Raw genomic sequence first — 19,466 nt, 5'->3', positions numbered from 1 at the left:
CTAGTTCTTTACATTTGGATTCTACTTATGCAGCAAAATATAGTGCTCTTCCTTGTGTAAAAGAGGATAGGCAAAGATGTAAAATTTTTAGGCCTGTTTATCCGCTACTATGTTGCTTTCACTAAAATGCTCTCCCTTTACTCTCTCCCTTTACTCAACCCCCACAATGACTTCCTTGGATTCCTCCTGTTTATAAAACTAGGCCATCCAATCAGTGAACTCAATCCATTGCATGTGGTCTAAGTGACCCATTTAGATAGTGAATTCCAATAGAGTAATTCAAAGGGGCACAGTGCACAAAAGCTCATAGGACCTAATATTGTTTATTAAACCTATTAGGACATTTATGAATAATGAACACATTCATAAAATCTTGCTGTGTTCATGAAACAATTCACAAATGAAAAAAGGCCAAATCTGACAAATAAATGGTTCGCATTCATAAATTCCAAGGCCAAAAAGGACCATTGTGATAATCTAGACTGATCTCTGAATTTCCCCCAAAATAATTCCAATGAATAGTCTGATGAGCTGTAATTGCAAAACATATGTTTCACTATAAAAGATATACCAGGTACTATACTGCTTCAAACATAGATATACCTTATTATGAAACACTGGCAGTTCAATATTCATTATGGTGGGTTGCTACAACATCACATCTTTTTTTAAGAGGGGAATCTAAAAGGAACCTATCAATTTAAGGGCATACAGCCTTCAAGTTCCATGACCTATCATGACTGGAATGCATACAGTACAAAACTTTCTGAATTCCATACATTACACAGTGCATCACCTACATTATATGTTGCAGTGAAACTGCACATTTAGTAGTGCATGCTGAAATATCCCAGTCCACTACGATACAGTTATAATATCTGGCCCTATAATGACAACAGGTAGATTATTACTTTCACAAACAGGCTGTTTTACTTCTGTGAAGTCTGTATTTTACAATCTTTAGTATTCTTCCATAGATCATCATTTCAGTTAACTCTGTTTCACTATATAAAGGCACTATAATTACTGGATTGGGAATCCTAGCACATACATATTTTTAAAATAAAGCTTTCTACTTTGAGAAAAAAAAATATCCTTTCTAATTCTACTTCTTGGATTTCTACATACACTATCAACATTTCATTGTACAAGTTAACAAATACTGAAATTTTATCTGTAGCTCTGAAGACTGATGTAAACTTTTAAATAAAACAAATTTTACACAACTTGCTCACTGTACACAACCCTCTATTCTATATTTCTGTATTGCTTTATGAGAAAGATATGCTTCTGAGTAGACCAGGATTTTATAGAGCCAAACAACAAAACAACCAAGTGAAAAAAAAAGTTCAGCAATAACCCTTTACTATTTGGTGCTTCTGCTTGATGATAAACATTCCTCCCAGCTCAGTGAGTGATATGAGGTGTATACTGAATACTATAATAAAAAAAAAGTTTCTAAAAAATTGAACAAATAGTCTGTAGGATCAGAAAAAGTCTCCCACAATATATAGCAGGAAATATTTTCAGAGTGGAGTTTAGGCTGTGCACCATGCTCAAAAATTTCCTTATAATGTAAAGTTTGGGTTATTTTTGGAAATACATGTAAATACATGCAGCATGTGTTCCACAATAAACCATTTGTGAATTTTTGCTAAACTATAGAATTCAGTGCTTTCAGAAGTATCTTTGTTATCGGATCTCCTCTGAAATAGAGATATGGTCTTGATCAAAAATCCACGGAAGTCTACTCTATTTTCAAGAAACTTCCAATGTAAGTCCTTGGCTCTTTAAAACAGTCCTTGAATGAAGGCACACAAGTGAAGTATTTCACTACAACATGCAGCATGTGTTTCAGAGTGTTATCTATACAACTTTATGCCCGGGTGCCCTTGCTGAATTACTTATGAGTTGGAAGTGTAAGTAGCTTCAAGGATTACTACCTTTCCATCTGCCAGAGGAATGATACAGCCTCTACCAAAGGAAAGAAATAGTATCAAAGGAAGATGTGGAACCCTTACATCAACTCCAGCATAAGGAAAAAGGGTAGGGAGACCTCACTATACACAGGAGAATAACATCACAAAAAAATTGAGGCTGAGGGGAATTTTGTTATCAAGACACAAGGATGCTTCTAAAAATTGATATTGTAGAAAAAAGTGTATTATAAGATGAACTTAGGCAATCAGATGTTAAAAAGTCATCTATTTTAAACTGTTTTAATTCATTAAGTGATTTAAAAATGACTGCCAATAACGTGAAAGGGTGCAAGTGATGTTACAGCAACAATCCAAGGAAAGTGGGATTTACTGTTTTTTCTAATGCTTTGCAATTTTTTGCAGTCACAGCATGAGTCAAAGTTACACAGTGAGTGCAAGGTTACAGTTCTGCAAGCATTTGGGGTCAATTCCAATTACTTTACAATGAAAAGGTAAAATACAATAGTAAAAAAATTCCTATCAGAGTTATGGGGTGCCCATGGGGAAAAAATGGCAAGGCAGTGTCACCGTGTCTGCCCATCTCCCAGAGCTGTTATCAGTGCCTGTAAGATTAACCGAAGAGAAACACTGTATTGAAGAAAATGGGCAATAACGCAATTAAAGAGCAAGAAAGCAATACGTATTGGATTGCTTTATGATTTCATAATTGCAGCTTTGAGGCCCTTGACCCTAACAAGCCCAGCTAAGCATGGCTCCAAATACATCCCAGACTGGCTTTTTAAATTAGATGTTTTATCTCAGTGCATTTACCTGCTACAAGATTTTAAATACATTATTCAGCTGTTTTACTCCCGAAAAGCCAAGGAACTTTGAGTGAGCTAATAATTTTTATATTTAAAAGGTATTATGAGCCCAATTTGAACATCTAGGGACAGATCTTGCTCTGGGCAGTTAAGTGCTTAACTTGGGGTATTTCCCTTCAATGCCACACCATATTAGGCCAACACAATACAATCATCATTTTCTATCTGAAAAGAAACACATGGGAGTGAAGAAAAAAAATTCACACGGCTTGTTAATGTTTTTCCGTTTGGAAATAAAAGGGGAATGGCATTCTGGTAGCTTAGTGACATAAACAGCATGCTGGAGGCTTAGCACGGCAGTGTACTACATTCTAATCAACAGTGAGAGCCCTAATTAATTATTCCACTATACACCACACAGTGAAAAATAAGAGTAAGAAAGTGATAAAAAAATTGTGACTTTTGACAATTATTAGTAAGAAAAAGAAGATAATAATTGCCAAAAAAATCACAAAAGTTATGATGTTACCTGGCTATGACAAAGAGCACACAACTGACACCCAAGTAAGCCAGCAGAATATACATCCAGATATCAGGGGAGAGAGGATTCAGGAAGGAGAAGACGCCCGGGTTTGTACCATTGGGCTTGCGGTACAAAATACTTATTCCGAGAGTCATAAAGGGCTTGGAAAAGTCGATGACCTTCTCTCGAACATAGGTAATAGCCAGTGGTGCAACTGCAAGGTCAGCTTTCTGTTGACAAAAATATAAAGAGAAGAGAAACAGGCCATAAGTCAGAAGCAGCAGGCAGAAGCAAGTAATCAAATTAAACAAAACACTGACTTTACACTTGAGGAGGTGTATCTATTAAGATTAAATTTAAAGCTACCCTCTTCCTCTAGTGAGGAAGCTGATTAATTCTGGTTCTCTTTCAGTGAGTGTTTTTGAATTAACATAGCAGTATTTAGAGATATTCAAGAAGCTGTTACAGGAATGGAAGGGAAAGGAGGCAAAACACAATACCCTTCAGAGGACCTGTGTCTTAGCTCTTTCCAATCTCTCTGTCAAAATTCCACTTGGCTTTGAGTGTCACTTCATATCTCTACTTTATAAATTCTTAAATGTGCTCTTTAAAAAATAGTAATAAACTTAAGAACCAGATGTGAACATGAATGCTTTTCAAGTAGTAATTCTATAGATATAGGGTGAAATCCTGGATCTGCTGAAGTCAGTGGGAAAACTCCAATTAACTTCAATAGGGCCCATAGCGTGTGACTCCCCATTCTAATATACTAGCTTAGCTCTAAAGAAATGATAGAACCAGACCCATAATATCTTATATCTATACATTTAGAACCAGATTCTGATTCCCTTACTGGCATCTTGTTCCAGGAGTAGACCAACTAACTTCAATGGGAATCTTTATAGACTAAAATACTAGCAACATAAGGAATGATAACACAATCTTCCCCCAAAACTTTTAAATAGCTTTGTGTGTGGGTGGGTGGAGGAACTGGGAGTAGGGAGGGAGAAGGGTGCTTGTGTTTATTTTAGCAGAAGAATATTTTGATGGAAATAGAAAATGTACAGAACAGTTTTACTGTGACAATTAACAGTCTCAAGTAATTATTGTTCTCATATATGCTGCACCTGCAAAACAACCATGGGGAACAATTTCTAGCTATGTAGCTATATCCTTACTAATTTGCATGAATGACTAGGTGACCTCATTGTAAATTACTGAATGTTGTGACCCATGAGTAAGTGAAGAATTAAAAAAAAAAAAAAAAAAAACCCACACTTCACAAAAAGTATTTTGTCAGCTGCAATTTAGTTTTAATTATGTAAAAAATGCATAGCTAACTAGTAAATATACTAAAAAATAACGAGAAGTCCAGTGGCACCTTAAAGACTAACAGATTTATTTGGGCAAAAGCTTTCATGGGTAAAAAACCCAAATAAATCTGTTAGTCTTTAAGGTGCCACCGGACTCCTTGTTGTTTTTGTGGATATAGACTAACACCTCTCTGATACTTAGTAAATATACTGTATTTTGTAAAAATAATGGCATCAAAGTAACATGCAATCTAACTACAGCATTGACTATTAAAATCTGTTTTGATGGCTGATGAAAGACTGGCAATTTTGGGGGATGATTACAAAGTATCCAAGTTAAGAAGTTGCAGATTAGCCAGATTCTATGACAGGCTATAGAGATAGAGAGAGATGTAATGAGAGAGATGGTATAACTACTGTGAAAATAGCATGTTATTTTCAAAATGCCTGTCCTAAGCCTAAATAATACAGTTGATCTACAATTTATTTCTAACGATGTGGTATAGATTAATATATTTTTCTCGGTTTGCATAGTACATATAGCCAAAAATCCCATACATTTTATGTTTCTATATGCTTCAGCCATCATTACATTTTTCTCAGTTGTGGATTACTTTGTGCTTGCTGCATACCATTTCATAAAGTTCTGCAATCTGTGTACTGTATTTCATTGTTCCTATACATGTTTATGATGTCACTGAATTTACTCCAGAAGTATGTTTGTTATTTGTGCAAAACTCAGATAACATTGCACAAGTTATTTACTAAGAGCTCAGTATTGCAAGGTGCTGAATACCCTCAATTCCCATTGGTGCTCAAACCTCAAAGGTATTAATCGGGCCCTAGCATAGTAATGTTGCATCGTAGAAGAGATAAATATCAGTATTTGTGGGCCACTTTTTACTAATGACACTCTGGATGATACAGAAAGACTATACGACTCACTTGGATTAAAGGCTACTGCTGCAGCTTTTTACTGAATTACAAAAAACAAACTGTAGCATCACCAGGTAGCCATTAATTCTTGTGGTAATAAGTATCAAAGGCTGAGGGTAGCTGTATAGACTCTGTATTCCCCATGGCTCTATAACACAGGGCTTCTGGGTGGGTTGTTGGTACCGGGGGTTGAACCTAGGATCTCATGATCTTAAAACATGAGTCTCTGGTTGATAGGTGTTGGAACTAGAGGTGCTGGGGGTGTGGTAGCACACCCTGGCTTGAAGTGGTTTCCATTATACACAGGGTTTATAGCTTGGTTCAATAGCTCTCAGCACCCCCACAATAAAAATTGTTCCAGCCCCTGTGCTCCTGTTAGGAAAAGGTGTAGAAGACTCACTCACCTCGATTTGTGGCTCAGCTATCACTAGAGGGGGAGGGGGCACAGAGTGCTACACCAAGTGCCCGTGAATTACACACTCTTCTTGGCCAGGGAAGTTCATTCATTGGCTAGAGCTGAAACTCAGGAACCACACCAATGTTTGAGAGAAATATATTCTCATCTGGGACCCTGTCTGTTCATGGTAGTAGGCCATTCTCACACGCTTTTCCTCCCTTAGAACCCCTGTTACTAAAGTTGTGCAAAAGTTATGAGAAAGGAGGCAATCTTTACCATCTTCTAACGCAAGGGATTCCCACCGGCCAAGTTGCAATATTAAAAAACAAATGTCCCAGGCTTTAGGAAATAGAATTTATATTGAACTGGGCAATTAGCTACATACTGTATTTCACTATATTGGATAGTTAGAGCTCTGCTACTCCTCACCCCCATTAAAATGTTCATATATAGGATACTCATTTATGGTTTGTATTCTAAATATTAAAGTGGTTGTAATAACAAATATTATATTTAAGGTAAAAAACCACAATATAAAATATTCCCTTAGCTTAAAAAAAAAAACAAATTATACCTTTGTATGCTGATGCTGCTTTACTGAGTCTAAATATCTTAGAAGAATACATAATAGCTTATAAAACCTTCTTCAGCTATATTTGTCACTGTACAATTCATGCATCAAAACATAATAGGACAAACTCACAATGCAATATGAAGGAGATATATGCTTATGTCATCTGTAAATGAGAACCCGATAGCTATAACATGTCTATTCCAGTCTATTCAGATACTTATACTACACTCATAACTGTGGCTTCTAGAATGTGTAGAATTTGTTTTAATTTCACAGCACTGAATCATCATCTTATTGATAAACACCAAATCAAAACTAAACCAAACTACAGAATATATATATATGGAGCTGAGTTCATCCCAGTATAATTCCACTCATGTCAATGGAATTACAATAGGGATGAAATTGGCATGTTGGTTATTTCCCCCATCTTTATGAAAATCTCTACAGCAAGGTATTTGTGGGGTTAGAGTTATTTGGGGCTTCAACTTAACAAAAAATGTCATTGTCAGAAGTCCTTGGTGTCAGTCTAACTATTGTGCTCAACACACCACACACAACTGATCCAGCAGTATCAATTCCATGGTCCCAGACGCTAGATACTGTTGCATATCTTCTAAAATCAACAAGGGAGTTTGCATGTGTAAACATTGTAATTGATATTGTAAAGATACACGATGATTCAAGCCCAGAGCTGTTCATTTTACAGTGATTAAGCTACAAGACTCGACTACACCGCATGCTTCTTTCAGTGGCCTGTAGTGTATGTACCTGCATAGCCCCCTTAGCAGGAATATAAACAGCAGTGTGAATGGTGAAGCATGGGGCTTAGGTGAGTAAAGACACACCTGATGGGTATGGGTGTAAGTACATACCTTGCATGGCTCTCTACTCACCCAAGCTCTGCCTCCCCATCCACACTGCTATTTTTAGCAGTGTAGTATCCTGCTGCTGGAACCTTTCCACACTATATGGAAAGACTCCGGCAGCTGGGAGGCAGCGGGAAAGGCTCTACCAGCTCCTTGCTGCTGGAGCCTTCCCTCACCATAGGGAAAGAGAACTGCCATGGGAAAAGGCTCCAGCAGCTCCAGCTAAATAGATAGACTCAAAGAACTCAATCATTTTAAGGCACGTTTTCTAATCCTTTAATCATTCTTGTGACTCTTCTATGAACCCTCCCCAATTTATCAACATCCTTCTTGAATTGTGGGCACCAGAACTGGACACAGTATTCCAGCAGCGGTTCCACCAGTGCCCCAAATATAGAGGTAAAATAACCTCTCTATCCCTATTTGTGATTCCCCTGTTTGTGCATCCCCGGATTGCATTAGCTCTTTTGGCCGCTGCATCACACTGGGAGCTCATGTTCAGCTGATTATCTACCAGAAAACGCAAATCCTTTTCAGAGCAACTGCTTCCCAGGATAGAGACCCCCATCCTGTAAGTATGGCCTATATTCTTGTTTCTAGATGTATACATTTACATTTAGCCATATTAAAACACATATTGTTTGCTTGCGCCCAATTTACTAAGCAATCCAGATCACTTTGTATGAATGTCCTGTCCTTGTTTTTATTGTGCTATCTGCAATCTTTATCAGTGATGGTTATATGTTTTCTTCCAGGTCATTGATAAAAATGTTAATACTTTTATCAATAAAACTTGCAATCTCATCAAAAAAGATATCAATTTAGTTTGATTTTCTATACACCCATATTGATTTGCGTTAATTACATTACCCTAATTTAAGTCTTTATTAAGTAAGTCCCATATTGGCCTCTCTATTATCTTGTCAGGGATCAATGTCCCAATTTAATTGGCCGTGTCATCCTGTTTAACCTTTTGAAAAATTGGCACAACATTAGCTTTTGTCCAGTCTCCTGGAACTTTCCCAGTGCTCCAAGATTTATTGAAAATAAATCAACAGTAACAGTCCAGCAAGCTTCTCAGCCAGCTCTTTCAAAACTCTTGAATTCAAGTTATCTGGACCTGCTAATATTTAAAATGTCTAGCTTTAGTAAAACCAACAAGGAGTCTGGTGGCACCTTAAAGACTAACAGTTAGTCTTTAAGGTGCCACCAGACTCCTTGTTGTTTTTGTAGATACAGACTAACACGGCTACCCCCTGATACTTGACACCATGCATAGCTTTAGTAGCTTCTGTTTAACATCGTCCACAGATACTAGCAGACAGGGAAGAGTGTTATCATCAGCAGATAATGAGATTATATGATATGCTATAGAACAGAAATATTTATTGAACACTTCTGCCTTTTCTGCAATATTATTGATATTACTGGTATAAGCAATACCATTATCATCTAGTAATGGACCATATAGTTAATGGGAGTCATGTGACTGAATCCCCATGCGCCAGTTCGAAAACATGCATCCCCTTCCCTTAAGGACAATATCCTGCTAGCAGTTTTTGCACAAAATTCCAATTGACTTCAGTGGGTATCACACCTCACACAAAATGACATCTTTGTTAGTAGCCGCAGATGGCAAGCCTTAGATACTGAATTGAGCTCCCATCCTTAACCTTTACCTGAAAGGAAATGATTTAAGACACACTCACAAGGCTGTTCAAACCTTGTATTTCCAGCCCCTATCTGTATTTGTTCAATGGATAAAATGACTTTTAAGTGGAGTCCAATTCTAACACTTTTCTCAAGCACTAAGTTAACTTATAACTGATAAAGATAATTTTTAATGTTATTCTGATTCTTAGTTTGGAACAGCAAAAATGACTGCTCAAAGACTTGCATGCACATATGGTATTTAGTGCAAAATAAAGACGATGGATTTCAAGAAGGCAGACTTTAGCAAACTCGGGGAGTTGGCAGGTAACATCCCACGGGAAGCAAGTCTAAGGGGAAAAACAATAGAAGACAGTTGGCAGTTTTTCAAAGAGACATTATTAAGGGCACAAGAGGAAACTATCCCACTGTGTAGGAAAGAAGTATGGCAAGAGACCACCCTGGCTTAACCAGGACATCTTCAATGATCTTAAAAAAAAAAAAAAAGAGTCCTACAAAAAGTGGAAACTAGGTCAAATTACAAAGGATGAGTATAAACAAATAACACAACTATGTAGGGACAAAATTAGAAAGGCCAAGGCACAAAATGAGATCAAACTAGCCAGAGTCATAAAGGGTAACAAGAAAACATTCCACAAATACATTAGAAAGAAGAGGAAGAGGAAGACCAAGACAGGGTAGGCCCATACTCAATGCGGGGGGGGGTGGGGGGGGGGGGAGGGGAAATAATCACAGAAAATGTGGAAATGGCAGAGGTGCTTAATGGCTTCTTTGTTTTCGTTTTCACCAAGAAGGTTGGTGGTGATTTGATGCCTAACGTAGTGAATATCAGTGAAAATGAGGCAGGAACAGAAGAAGCTAAAATAGGGAAAGAACAAGTTAAAAATTACTTGGACAAATTAATGTCTTCATGTCACCAGGGCCTGGTGAAATGCATCCTGGAATACTCAAGGAGTTGACTGAGGAGATATCTGAGCCATTAGCGCTTATCTTTGAGAAGTCATGGAAGACAGGAGAGATTCCAGAAGACTGGAAAAGGGCAAATATAGTGCCCATCTATAAAAAGGGAAACAAAGACAACCCAGGAAATTACAGACCAGTCAGCTTAACTTCTGTACCCAGAAAGATAATGGAGCAAATAATTAAGCAATCAATTTGCAAACATCTAGAAGATAATAAGGTGATAAGTAACAGTCAGCATGGATTTGTCAAAAACAAATCATGTCTAACCAACCTGACAGCTTTCTTTGATGGGGTGACCTCATAAACAAACTAGGGAAATGCAACCTACATGGACCTACTATAAGGTGGGTGCAAAACTGGTTGGAAAACCGTTCCCAGAGAGTAGTTATCAGTGGTTCACAATCATGCTGGAAGGGCATGATGAGTGGGGTCCCACAGGGATCAGTTCTGGGTCCGGTTCTGTTCAATATCTTCATCAGTGATTTAGATAATGGCATACAGAGTACACTTACAAAGTTTGCGGATGATACCAAGCTGGGAGGGTTTGCAAGTGCTTTGGAGGATAGGAATAAAATTCAAAATAACCTGGACAAACTGGAGAAATGGTCTGAAGTAAATAGGATGAAATTCAATAAGGACAAATGCAAAGTACTCCATTTAGGAAGGAACAATCAGTTGCACACATACAAAATGGGAAATGACAAGCTAAATATGAGTCAACAGTGTAACTCTGTTGCAAAAAAAAGCAAACATCATTCTGGGATGTATTAGCAGGTGTTTTGTAAGCAAGACACGAGAAGTAATTCTTCCACTCTACTCCTCTCTGATTAGGCCTCAACTGGAATATTGTGTCCAGTTCTGGTTACCACATTTCAGGAAGGACGTGGACAAACTGAGAGAGTCCAGAGAAGAGTATTGACTATTAGTGGTAAATATGCCCAATGGCCTGTGATTGGATGTTAGATGGGGTGGGATCTGAGTTACTACAGAGAATTCTTTCCTGGGTGTCTGGCTGATGAGTCTTGCCCACATGCTCAGGGTTTAGCTGATCGCTATATTTGGAGTTGGGAAGGAATTTTCCTCCAGAGCAGATTGGCAGAGGCCCTGGGGTTTTTTTGCCTTCCTCTGCAGTGTGGGGCATGGGTCACTTGCTGGAGGATTCTCTGCACCTTGAAGCCTTTAAACCATGATTTGAGGACTTCAATAGCTCAGACATAGGTTAGGGATTTGATACAGGAGTGGGTGGGTGAGATTCTGTGGCCTGCGTTGTGCAGGAGGTTAGACTAGATGATCATAATGGTCCCTTCTGACCTTAAAGTCTATGATTCTATGATTCTACAAAGAGCAACAAAATGATTAAAGGTCTAGAAAACATGACCTATGAGGGAAGATTGAAAAAATTGGGTTTGTTTAGTCTGGAAAAGAGAAGACCGAGAGGGGACATGATAACAGTTTTCAAGTATGTAAAAGGTAGTTACAAGGAGGAGGAAGAAAAATTGTTTTTCTTAACCTCTGAGGATAGGACAAGAAGCAATGGGCTTAAATTGCAACAAGGGAGGTTTAGGTTGGACATTAGGAAAAATTTCCTGTCAGGGTGGTTAAGCACTGGAATAAATTGCCTAGGGAGGTTGTGGAATCTCCATCATTGGAGATTTTTAAGAGCAGGTTAGACAAATACCTGTCAGGAATGGTCTAGATAATTAGTCCTGCCACGAGTGCAGGGAACTGGACTAGATGACCTCTCAAGGTCCCTTCCAGTTCTATGATTCTCTGATTAGACGTACCTATGTTCCTGTTGACTGCAATGCATATCTCCCAACCTTCAAACCTGGCAATGTGTGAGACAACCTATCAAAATGAGCACCAAATGAGTGAAATGTAGAACACCAATTTGCGCCCCTGTTTTTTGGTCTCATTTACTTCCCACTCACTTGCAAACCAGTTTTTTCCCCCCTGTGATCACAACATGAGGCTTTTAAAAAAAACAACAACCCTCCCTAATGTACTTTTAATACACAGATATTCTACATCGTGATATCATTTTAAAAGTACAATAGCTACAAAATTGTGCCTATCACACCTACTGGAGGGTCAATTTTCTTTTAATTCAGTCATGTTTTGAGGCTGATATAAACAACTTGGGGCAATATTTCAATGTAGGGGAGATGTCACTCTGTAAAATATATTAAAGTGTTTTACAAATTTAAATTGCAATACAAAATACAACAGACACACAGAGTTCATATTAACCACCATTATCACCTTTGTGGTGCACAGCTGTTGATTAGTATACAACAACACTATATAATGGTTTGGAATGTAATCTGAAGGAGGATACCATATCCAGGTAAAACTTTAGTGAGAATACAGATAAACAGAATTTAATTAGCTGCATTGTAATTTTGACAGGAATGAGACTAAAATGTTCTATTCTTGAGAAAAAAAGCAATAGGACTAGAAAATGACTTCAAGTTATTTATAACAGTGATCAGGACCTTTATTTTTTGTCTGATTCAAAAGACCTCCCATAGCACAGTGCCACCTAATACCATACTGTGGTATTGGTTCAGCGCTGAGTCAGAGAGAAAACAGATTAGAATTAGGGACACAGTTTCTAATCCTGAGACAGCATTTTTACAGAGACTGCCTACGTTCTCTAATCTAAAGCACTGCGTAACCTCAGATCAGCATATCATAGTACAATGTATTGCATAACTTTTTCAATTACAGAGAAAAGCATCCAGCTGAAATTATAAAAGATGCATGGGTTTGGAACTTAGAAAAACATTCCTGCACTCACTCAGTGAACAGCTATAGCTTTTGTGGTACATCCAATCAATGACCTACTGTTTCAGGGATTTTTGATACAATATGACAAATATTGTAAATGTTATTTCTACTCCATCTTTCTTTTTTAAAGTTAGTATTAAAACATGTAAAAAGCATTCAACATGTAGGAACAAAGATAAGGAACCAATTGTGTGTGGGGGGGGAACACTATGATAATCCTGAAGGGAGTAAGGATAAAAAAATATTTTTTTTTATTGAGTTCATAACAACATTTTGATGAGTATGTTCAACTTCATTAGAATGTGTCACTATAGTGGCATCATTTTGAATGTTATAGCAATTTGGATGTTAAAAATGTTCATAATGTCAGTCAAAGTACCCTGCCATCCTAGGCTGGAAAACTTTACAATGCATGACAAACTAACCTAAGAAGATAAGGTGGCACAATAGGCCTAGGTTTAAAGCCTGGCTTAAATCACAAGTAAAAATGAATGTTGTGGACTCAGCCAATTGCCTTGTCCTATCACAAAACCACCATGTAATTTGACACAATTACTGCAGCAGCTTCTTTTCAAGACAGACAAATGATTAGAGTAGCAGGGGGCTTGCAAGCTGGAGTTGAAGTGCATTGGTCAAGCTATGAATGGAAACTTGAATTAGGGCTGGTTTTAGTCAGTGCTGTTAGTCTTTTGCTTTCAGGAGCACAAAGTTCTCATATTATAAATTATAGGCAAAAAAAAATGCAGTTAAGAAAAGGGCAGGCCAAATTCAACTCTTGTGAAAATCCACGGATTCTATTGACTTTGTCCCACTAACCTTACATTAGAGCCCAACACAATGAAGATACAATGTAGGAAAAAGGAAAAAAGATGGAAAGTCTAGAGGGGCTGAGGAAAAATATAATAATGCAGATATTTTACCTGTGGAGAATGGTGTTTTATGAATGAATTAAAAATAAGGTACAGTATCTCCACTATAGCCAATGAACTCTTCAGCAGCTGTTTTCTTTAAAAGGAAAAGGCAAAATTACAAACTGAACAGAGCCGAGGGCCAAGTTCACCTCACTGTAGTACCATTGATTCAGTGGAGTAACACAAACAATAAATATGGCTAGTTTTGCTTAGGTGTGTGTATGTGGGTGGGGAGTGGGGAGCCTGAAGCAATACAATCATACCTGTGTAAATTGAGAACTGTATCGCTTTAAAGGAACATTATGAGAGTATTTCCTAAAGGATGGTACGTGTTTTTTAAATAAAGGTTGTTAAGCATTTCCAAAATAAACCAGGGATTTATTTAGCTAGTTATCATCACTCCGCCACTCACAAGTGCTCTTATTTTAATAGAACAGGGCACGACAATGATATAATCAAGATACTTGAAAAGGACACAGGGCAGGATCAAACACCCATGGCCACCTTTCTCCAAGCACTTGCAAGTGGGGTAGATAAGTACTTCAAACCTGCTCCCACAACATGTCTCATCCGTTAGGGATACCCCTGGTGTGTGGGGCATCAAGAAGTAGCATGATGTTTACTCTGACTCTGTAAACTGGCCACCTGGGCTCTGATGTTCCCCTGATTCCCACAGCCACCCTTTCCCTTCACACACATTCAAATCAACTGAGGCAAGGTGGCGCTGGTTTATCTTCCTCATGTTGGGATTTTGAAGTACAGGATCACTAGGAGGGGAGAGGAAACAGAAAGCAGTGTCTGGCTATCCTCCCTCACACCCCTAAACCCTTCTCAGTGTGGTCCCCTCCTTTCAAAAGGAAAGACGCTGGCCCAGGCAGGGCCTCCATCTTCCCCTCCATCTATGTGGTCCTTCAAAGGGCCAACCTAGGAGTGAAGAGAGAAAGCCAGAAATGTCCTGCCTGCAGCAGGAAGGAGGGGAGTTGACCAAAGCCTAGGTGACTACTTTCCAGAGTCAATTAAGCCAATTGCAGCTGACCCTGACATCCTTCCCTACCTGTTTTTTCCAGGTACTGAGATATTCTGGATGGGTGTTAGACCTCTCCACCCCTCACCCCCTATCTCTGAGGTGGGGCATGGGTATCTGCTCATTCCTTATTGTCCGACCATAGTGAACGTGTGTGCTGCTGGTGTATGATTGATCTTTCACTAAGCAGGACTTTCAAGGCTGGGGTTGCTTGATCCTCCCTCTGTCATGCTGCGCTAGAACCCTACCTCTAGTGTCCCTGATCCTCAGCTGCAGAACAATTTCTCTCTTCCGTAGCTACTGCTGCTATGAGGGAGCCATAGGTATCTCTCAGAGACATCATAGCTAGGGCAGGATTTATCCTATTGGCACAGCCTCCCAGGCAAAGTAAATCCCCCCTTCCTTCTTCTTTATATTTTAATTAGACACATACCATACTGGGTTATTACTGACTTTGATCCTCTCTTTTTCACAAAGTGAGGGTCAGGGAAAAAATGAGGATAACCATTCTTCAGCTTGCACTGGGTTGAAATTTGGCATACAAGCTCTCAACACACAAGATATTAAATTATACTGCCTTCAGTCCATGCATGCAGCTCGACTTAACATTAATAAATGTTTCACTTATAAATCAAGAGCAGTGTATAGGCCATAACATGGGTCATACATTTTTACTGGTACCTTATGTTGAAAACTAACACTGTAACAAGGCTCTCTGAGCAGCTGTCATGTTATCCATGTAATGAACTGTGCTTTAAAAATATTGAATAATTTATAGAAACGTTATGGGGTGATGGTGTGAGGTGGCCACTTTTGGGGTATGGTTTGGTAAAACCTTCTTGGTAAGATTTTGGTTTGCAAAACCAAAACCAGAAGTGGTTGAGATGTGTTTCACTTTATAAGAACCACCAAATTTTGAGGAGCAGAAGGCTGCTTGGATGAAAGGTTTGGTCTCACCTCCACAGTCAGCAAACTAGATGGCCATTGGCTTTTGGCTTGCATAACCTTGTCAGTTCTAATCTGGGTTTCATTTTATCCAAACCAATACAATTCAGGGTTTGTAAAAGCAGTTCTAGTTTTAGTAACAGTATGTTCACGAATGGATATGTATTAATTAGACTGCACAAAATCAGAAGGTTTGGATTAAGATGTCAGGATTTTATGTTTTTCCCCTTCAACAGTAATGGCACTTTAAACACTTTCATGCTGATCACTGTAGGAGGGTAAAATGGAATCTTGAACTCAGGACTTCTGAAATATGTCAAGGAAAAATAATTTTTCAGTCCTTTCTATAATGTAATTTTTAAATTTAAACACTCAGGGCCTGCTTCCCAGCATAGCACCAGCAAACAGTGAGTGCCAAGAGCATTATTTGGTAACATTTTACATTTACTTTGCACCAATGTAGATGAATACATAATATGCAGAGTAAAGTTGAGTAGGTCCCACCTAGCCAACTTCTGCTCTTATTTACAGCCTTACAACCACACAAATCTTTTTAATTACCTGAGAGCAAAATTTGGCCTATATTTTGTTAGGATGAAATTTGTCTCTATGCAAAAGCCCAGTGGAAGGCTATACACACCACTTTAATCCCACTAAAATTTTACATTGAGGATTTGAGTGGTGTATAAATTTTGCATTAGGCCTCTGCAAAGAGCTGGATTTCAGTATCTATGATTTGGGTATTTAAGCTTTTTAGTTTGCCTTCAAGACTGCATCCACCCTGATTTTGCTTGTTTGTGCCTTGGCATTATAGCATATTTGAGATTGGTCCAAGAGTTCTGCTATGACGTTAGCACAGCATAGTAAATTAAAGGCAGAGGGTCAGCTTCCACTAGATTTTTCATTAGATTTTAGTCAGTTATTTTCATTTAGTTGTGTTTGTGTATGCAAGACATATACAAACAAAAAGTGTGTCTGCAGCTTTAAGATTCACACATTGCCATAGCAAACATGCCTTCTTACTATGTTTGCCAAATGTAGTAGCACCCCATAAAGTCCAGAGTGGGTAGGCAAAGTAGCCAATTGAGTTTAGATAACATAAAGCTTCCCCCTTGTGAGGGCCTGACTTGTAGCAATTAAGAAGAAATTAAAAGCTAACAGTAGCACATTCAGCTGCTGCTTTAGCAGCTGTTACTTTATTAATACAAAAGTAAGCCTGCTGACAATTTCAATACATATGGACTGGATTTACAAAATCATTTTTAACTGGTGCTTAGATTCTCAACGTGTACTTGTTCTGATATGAAACTATCATTGCAAGCCAGATAGTTTTCAGAAATATAAATACTTTCAGTGGCACCTGCTGACAATGAATAGATCCTTGACTTCTTCTGATACCCTCTTAGGTCATAGCAATGGTCAGTCCCACAAAGCTCTGGAAATCAATGATCTGTACTCACTACAAGCCTTTAAAACACATTGTTTAAATGAGGGTCTTGCTTGATCTCCTAATAGTACCATCAGCTATAAAACACTGCCAGGCTTCAATTAAAGCAGACTGTCAACATGAGAGCCAGTAACTGTATTGTATGGCATTATGCAAACAAAAACAATGATGGTATGAGTTCAACCTGACTGAAAGTAATGATTTGGAATCATTCAGACCATGGCTTTTCAATGCAATTTCTATTCTTCCTCTCCATCTGCACAGTGGTGTCTAGAGGTGATTTCCAACATCTTATTTTTCCCTTTGTTTTTTATGGCCTGGATGTTTACCTGGAAAAAAACTATTACTCAAAGTATCAGGAGCTCTATACAGATAATTAGCTAATTTCATAGTTTGTGCTATCATCAATCCATCTAAGTAAATCTGACTACTGTTCTGGTGCATTCTTATTCAGTGCTGCTGGTGCTGACTGGATCTTACAGCTGCACTTACAAATTAAAAGGTAACAATCCCATAGGTTGGTAAGTGAGCTGTATCATCACAAAACTGAAATTTACCTTTTGGTTTATTCATCAACCAGCTGTTTGAGAGAAGCTCCTTCTTTAGAACTCCATATTCAGTTTTTGAAATAAAGCGTAAAATATGGGGACTGATGCATTACATTATTTAACAGCTTATATAGCATTGCTTATTCCTTCAAAATAACCAAGAAGTTTCTAGCTGTTGATTTATTAAGCTACTATTTCAGCCAGGCATTTTGTACTAACCCCATTTTAATCAAGTGTTTCTCAGATTGAATGTTAAGGGACCACAAGCAGTGGACCAAGAAACTACTCTTAGCACTAAGATGGATGACTATGAACTACAGCAAACCTCCTTAATAAAATCTCAGCCTTATTCCTTATGATTTCACTCCAGCAGAGTTTTCCACAGAGGGTTATTCTGATGGTTTAAGAAAACAGGATTCCCAAGTGTGAGGGAGTGAGGGAGGTAACTCTGGGAAGTCTGCAAGGACATCGGGTCTGAGGAGGGGAGCTGTATGCAAAGTCCCAGAGGAGGTCACCTCCTAAGAACTGATAAAAAGACTCTGTGAAAGAACCTTTTCACACAGTCAGGCTCTGGGGTAAGAGCCCAGGAACAGATTTTTGGGACTTTGAGTTTACTTTTGAATTTATTTTGCCTGAACAATTCCAGACCCCAATAAAGGTGATGAATGGATAAGCAAGTATTTGGAGTCTGTGTTAAAGGTCCTGGAAGAGGGAGAATACAGAGGAGGGCAGTGTAGAAGCACCCTTGCAGGGTGCATGGGCAGTTGACAACTTGCTTACCCCAAGGCATAAGAAGGGATGGACTAACAAAAATAAGTGTACTTTCAGTTTCCATTAGTATAATCAGATGCTTATAAAGTAGATATTGTAGTTAAGTATTTTTCCATTAACCCCCCCCCCCCAAAAACACATAAGTACTTACATAAATTAAATTACCAAGAAAATGAGAAAAATAAAACAGATCTGACTTTTGCTCATTCTCACTCCAAACCCTACTTTACATATAATGAAAAAGTGTACAATGTAAGTAAATATCAATAAACCCAATAATGCCTTTTAGATGTGCTAATAGTTATGGGAAAGGTGGACAAGTACTATTATTATAAGATACATTTATTTGAGAGGGGGGGAAATGAACTGATCTCCATTTACATGCTGGAACCCCACTGCATCTAAAAGTCATTTTTACCCCTGTAAAAAAAAAATGAGGAGTCCGGTGGCACCTTAAAGGCTAACTGATTTATTTGGGTGTAAGCTTTCGTGGGTAAAAAACCCACTTCTTCAGATGCATTTCCCATGAAAGCTTATGCCCAAATAAATCTGTTAGTCTTTAAGGTGCCACCGGACTCCTCGTTGTTTTTGTGGATACAGACTAACATGGCTACCCCCTGATACTTTACCCCTGTAGATTATCAACAATGATTTTTATTGCAGACAAATGACTACTTTATTCATAAATTAAAAACTATTGTTAAAATAAGATGCATAGACTGTAAGGCCAGAGGGAACATCATGATCATCTAATTCTGACATCCTACATACAACAGGCTTGAGAACCTCACACAATAATTTCACAATCAAGAGCCCATAACTTTTGTTTCAGCTACAGTATACCTTTTAGAAAGGCCTTGATTTAAAGGCTTCAAGTGATGGAGAATCACCAGATCCCTGGGTAAATTGTTCCCATGGGTAATTGCCCTCACTCTTAAAAGATTGTTCCTTATGTTTAGTCTGAATTTGTCTCACTTCAGCTTCCCACCATTGGATCTTATTGTGCCTTTTTCCCCCCCACTATCTACTATCAGAAATCTC

The 19,466-nt window shown here is 38.3% G+C and overlaps 1 protein-coding gene across 1 annotated transcript in view; it reads right to left on the bottom strand.

Moving 5' to 3' along the window:
• The window catches only part of GRIK2 (glutamate ionotropic receptor kainate type subunit 2), a 591,009-nt gene that overhangs the window by 197,165 nt on the left and 374,378 nt on the right, over window positions 1-19,466 (bottom strand). The window contains exon 11 of the mRNA XM_065402064.1: window positions 3,273-3,496. Coding sequence (XP_065258136.1) covers window positions 3,273-3,496 — 224 coding nt within the window. The remainder of the gene's footprint in view (window positions 1-3,272; window positions 3,497-19,466) is intronic.

Source organism: Emys orbicularis, chromosome 3 (genome assembly GCF_028017835.1).
Source record: "Emys orbicularis isolate rEmyOrb1 chromosome 3, rEmyOrb1.hap1, whole genome shotgun sequence".
Classification (NCBI taxonomy): domain Eukaryota; kingdom Metazoa; phylum Chordata; order Testudines; family Emydidae; genus Emys; species Emys orbicularis.
This window is presented reverse-complemented; position numbering and strand designations above follow the sequence as displayed.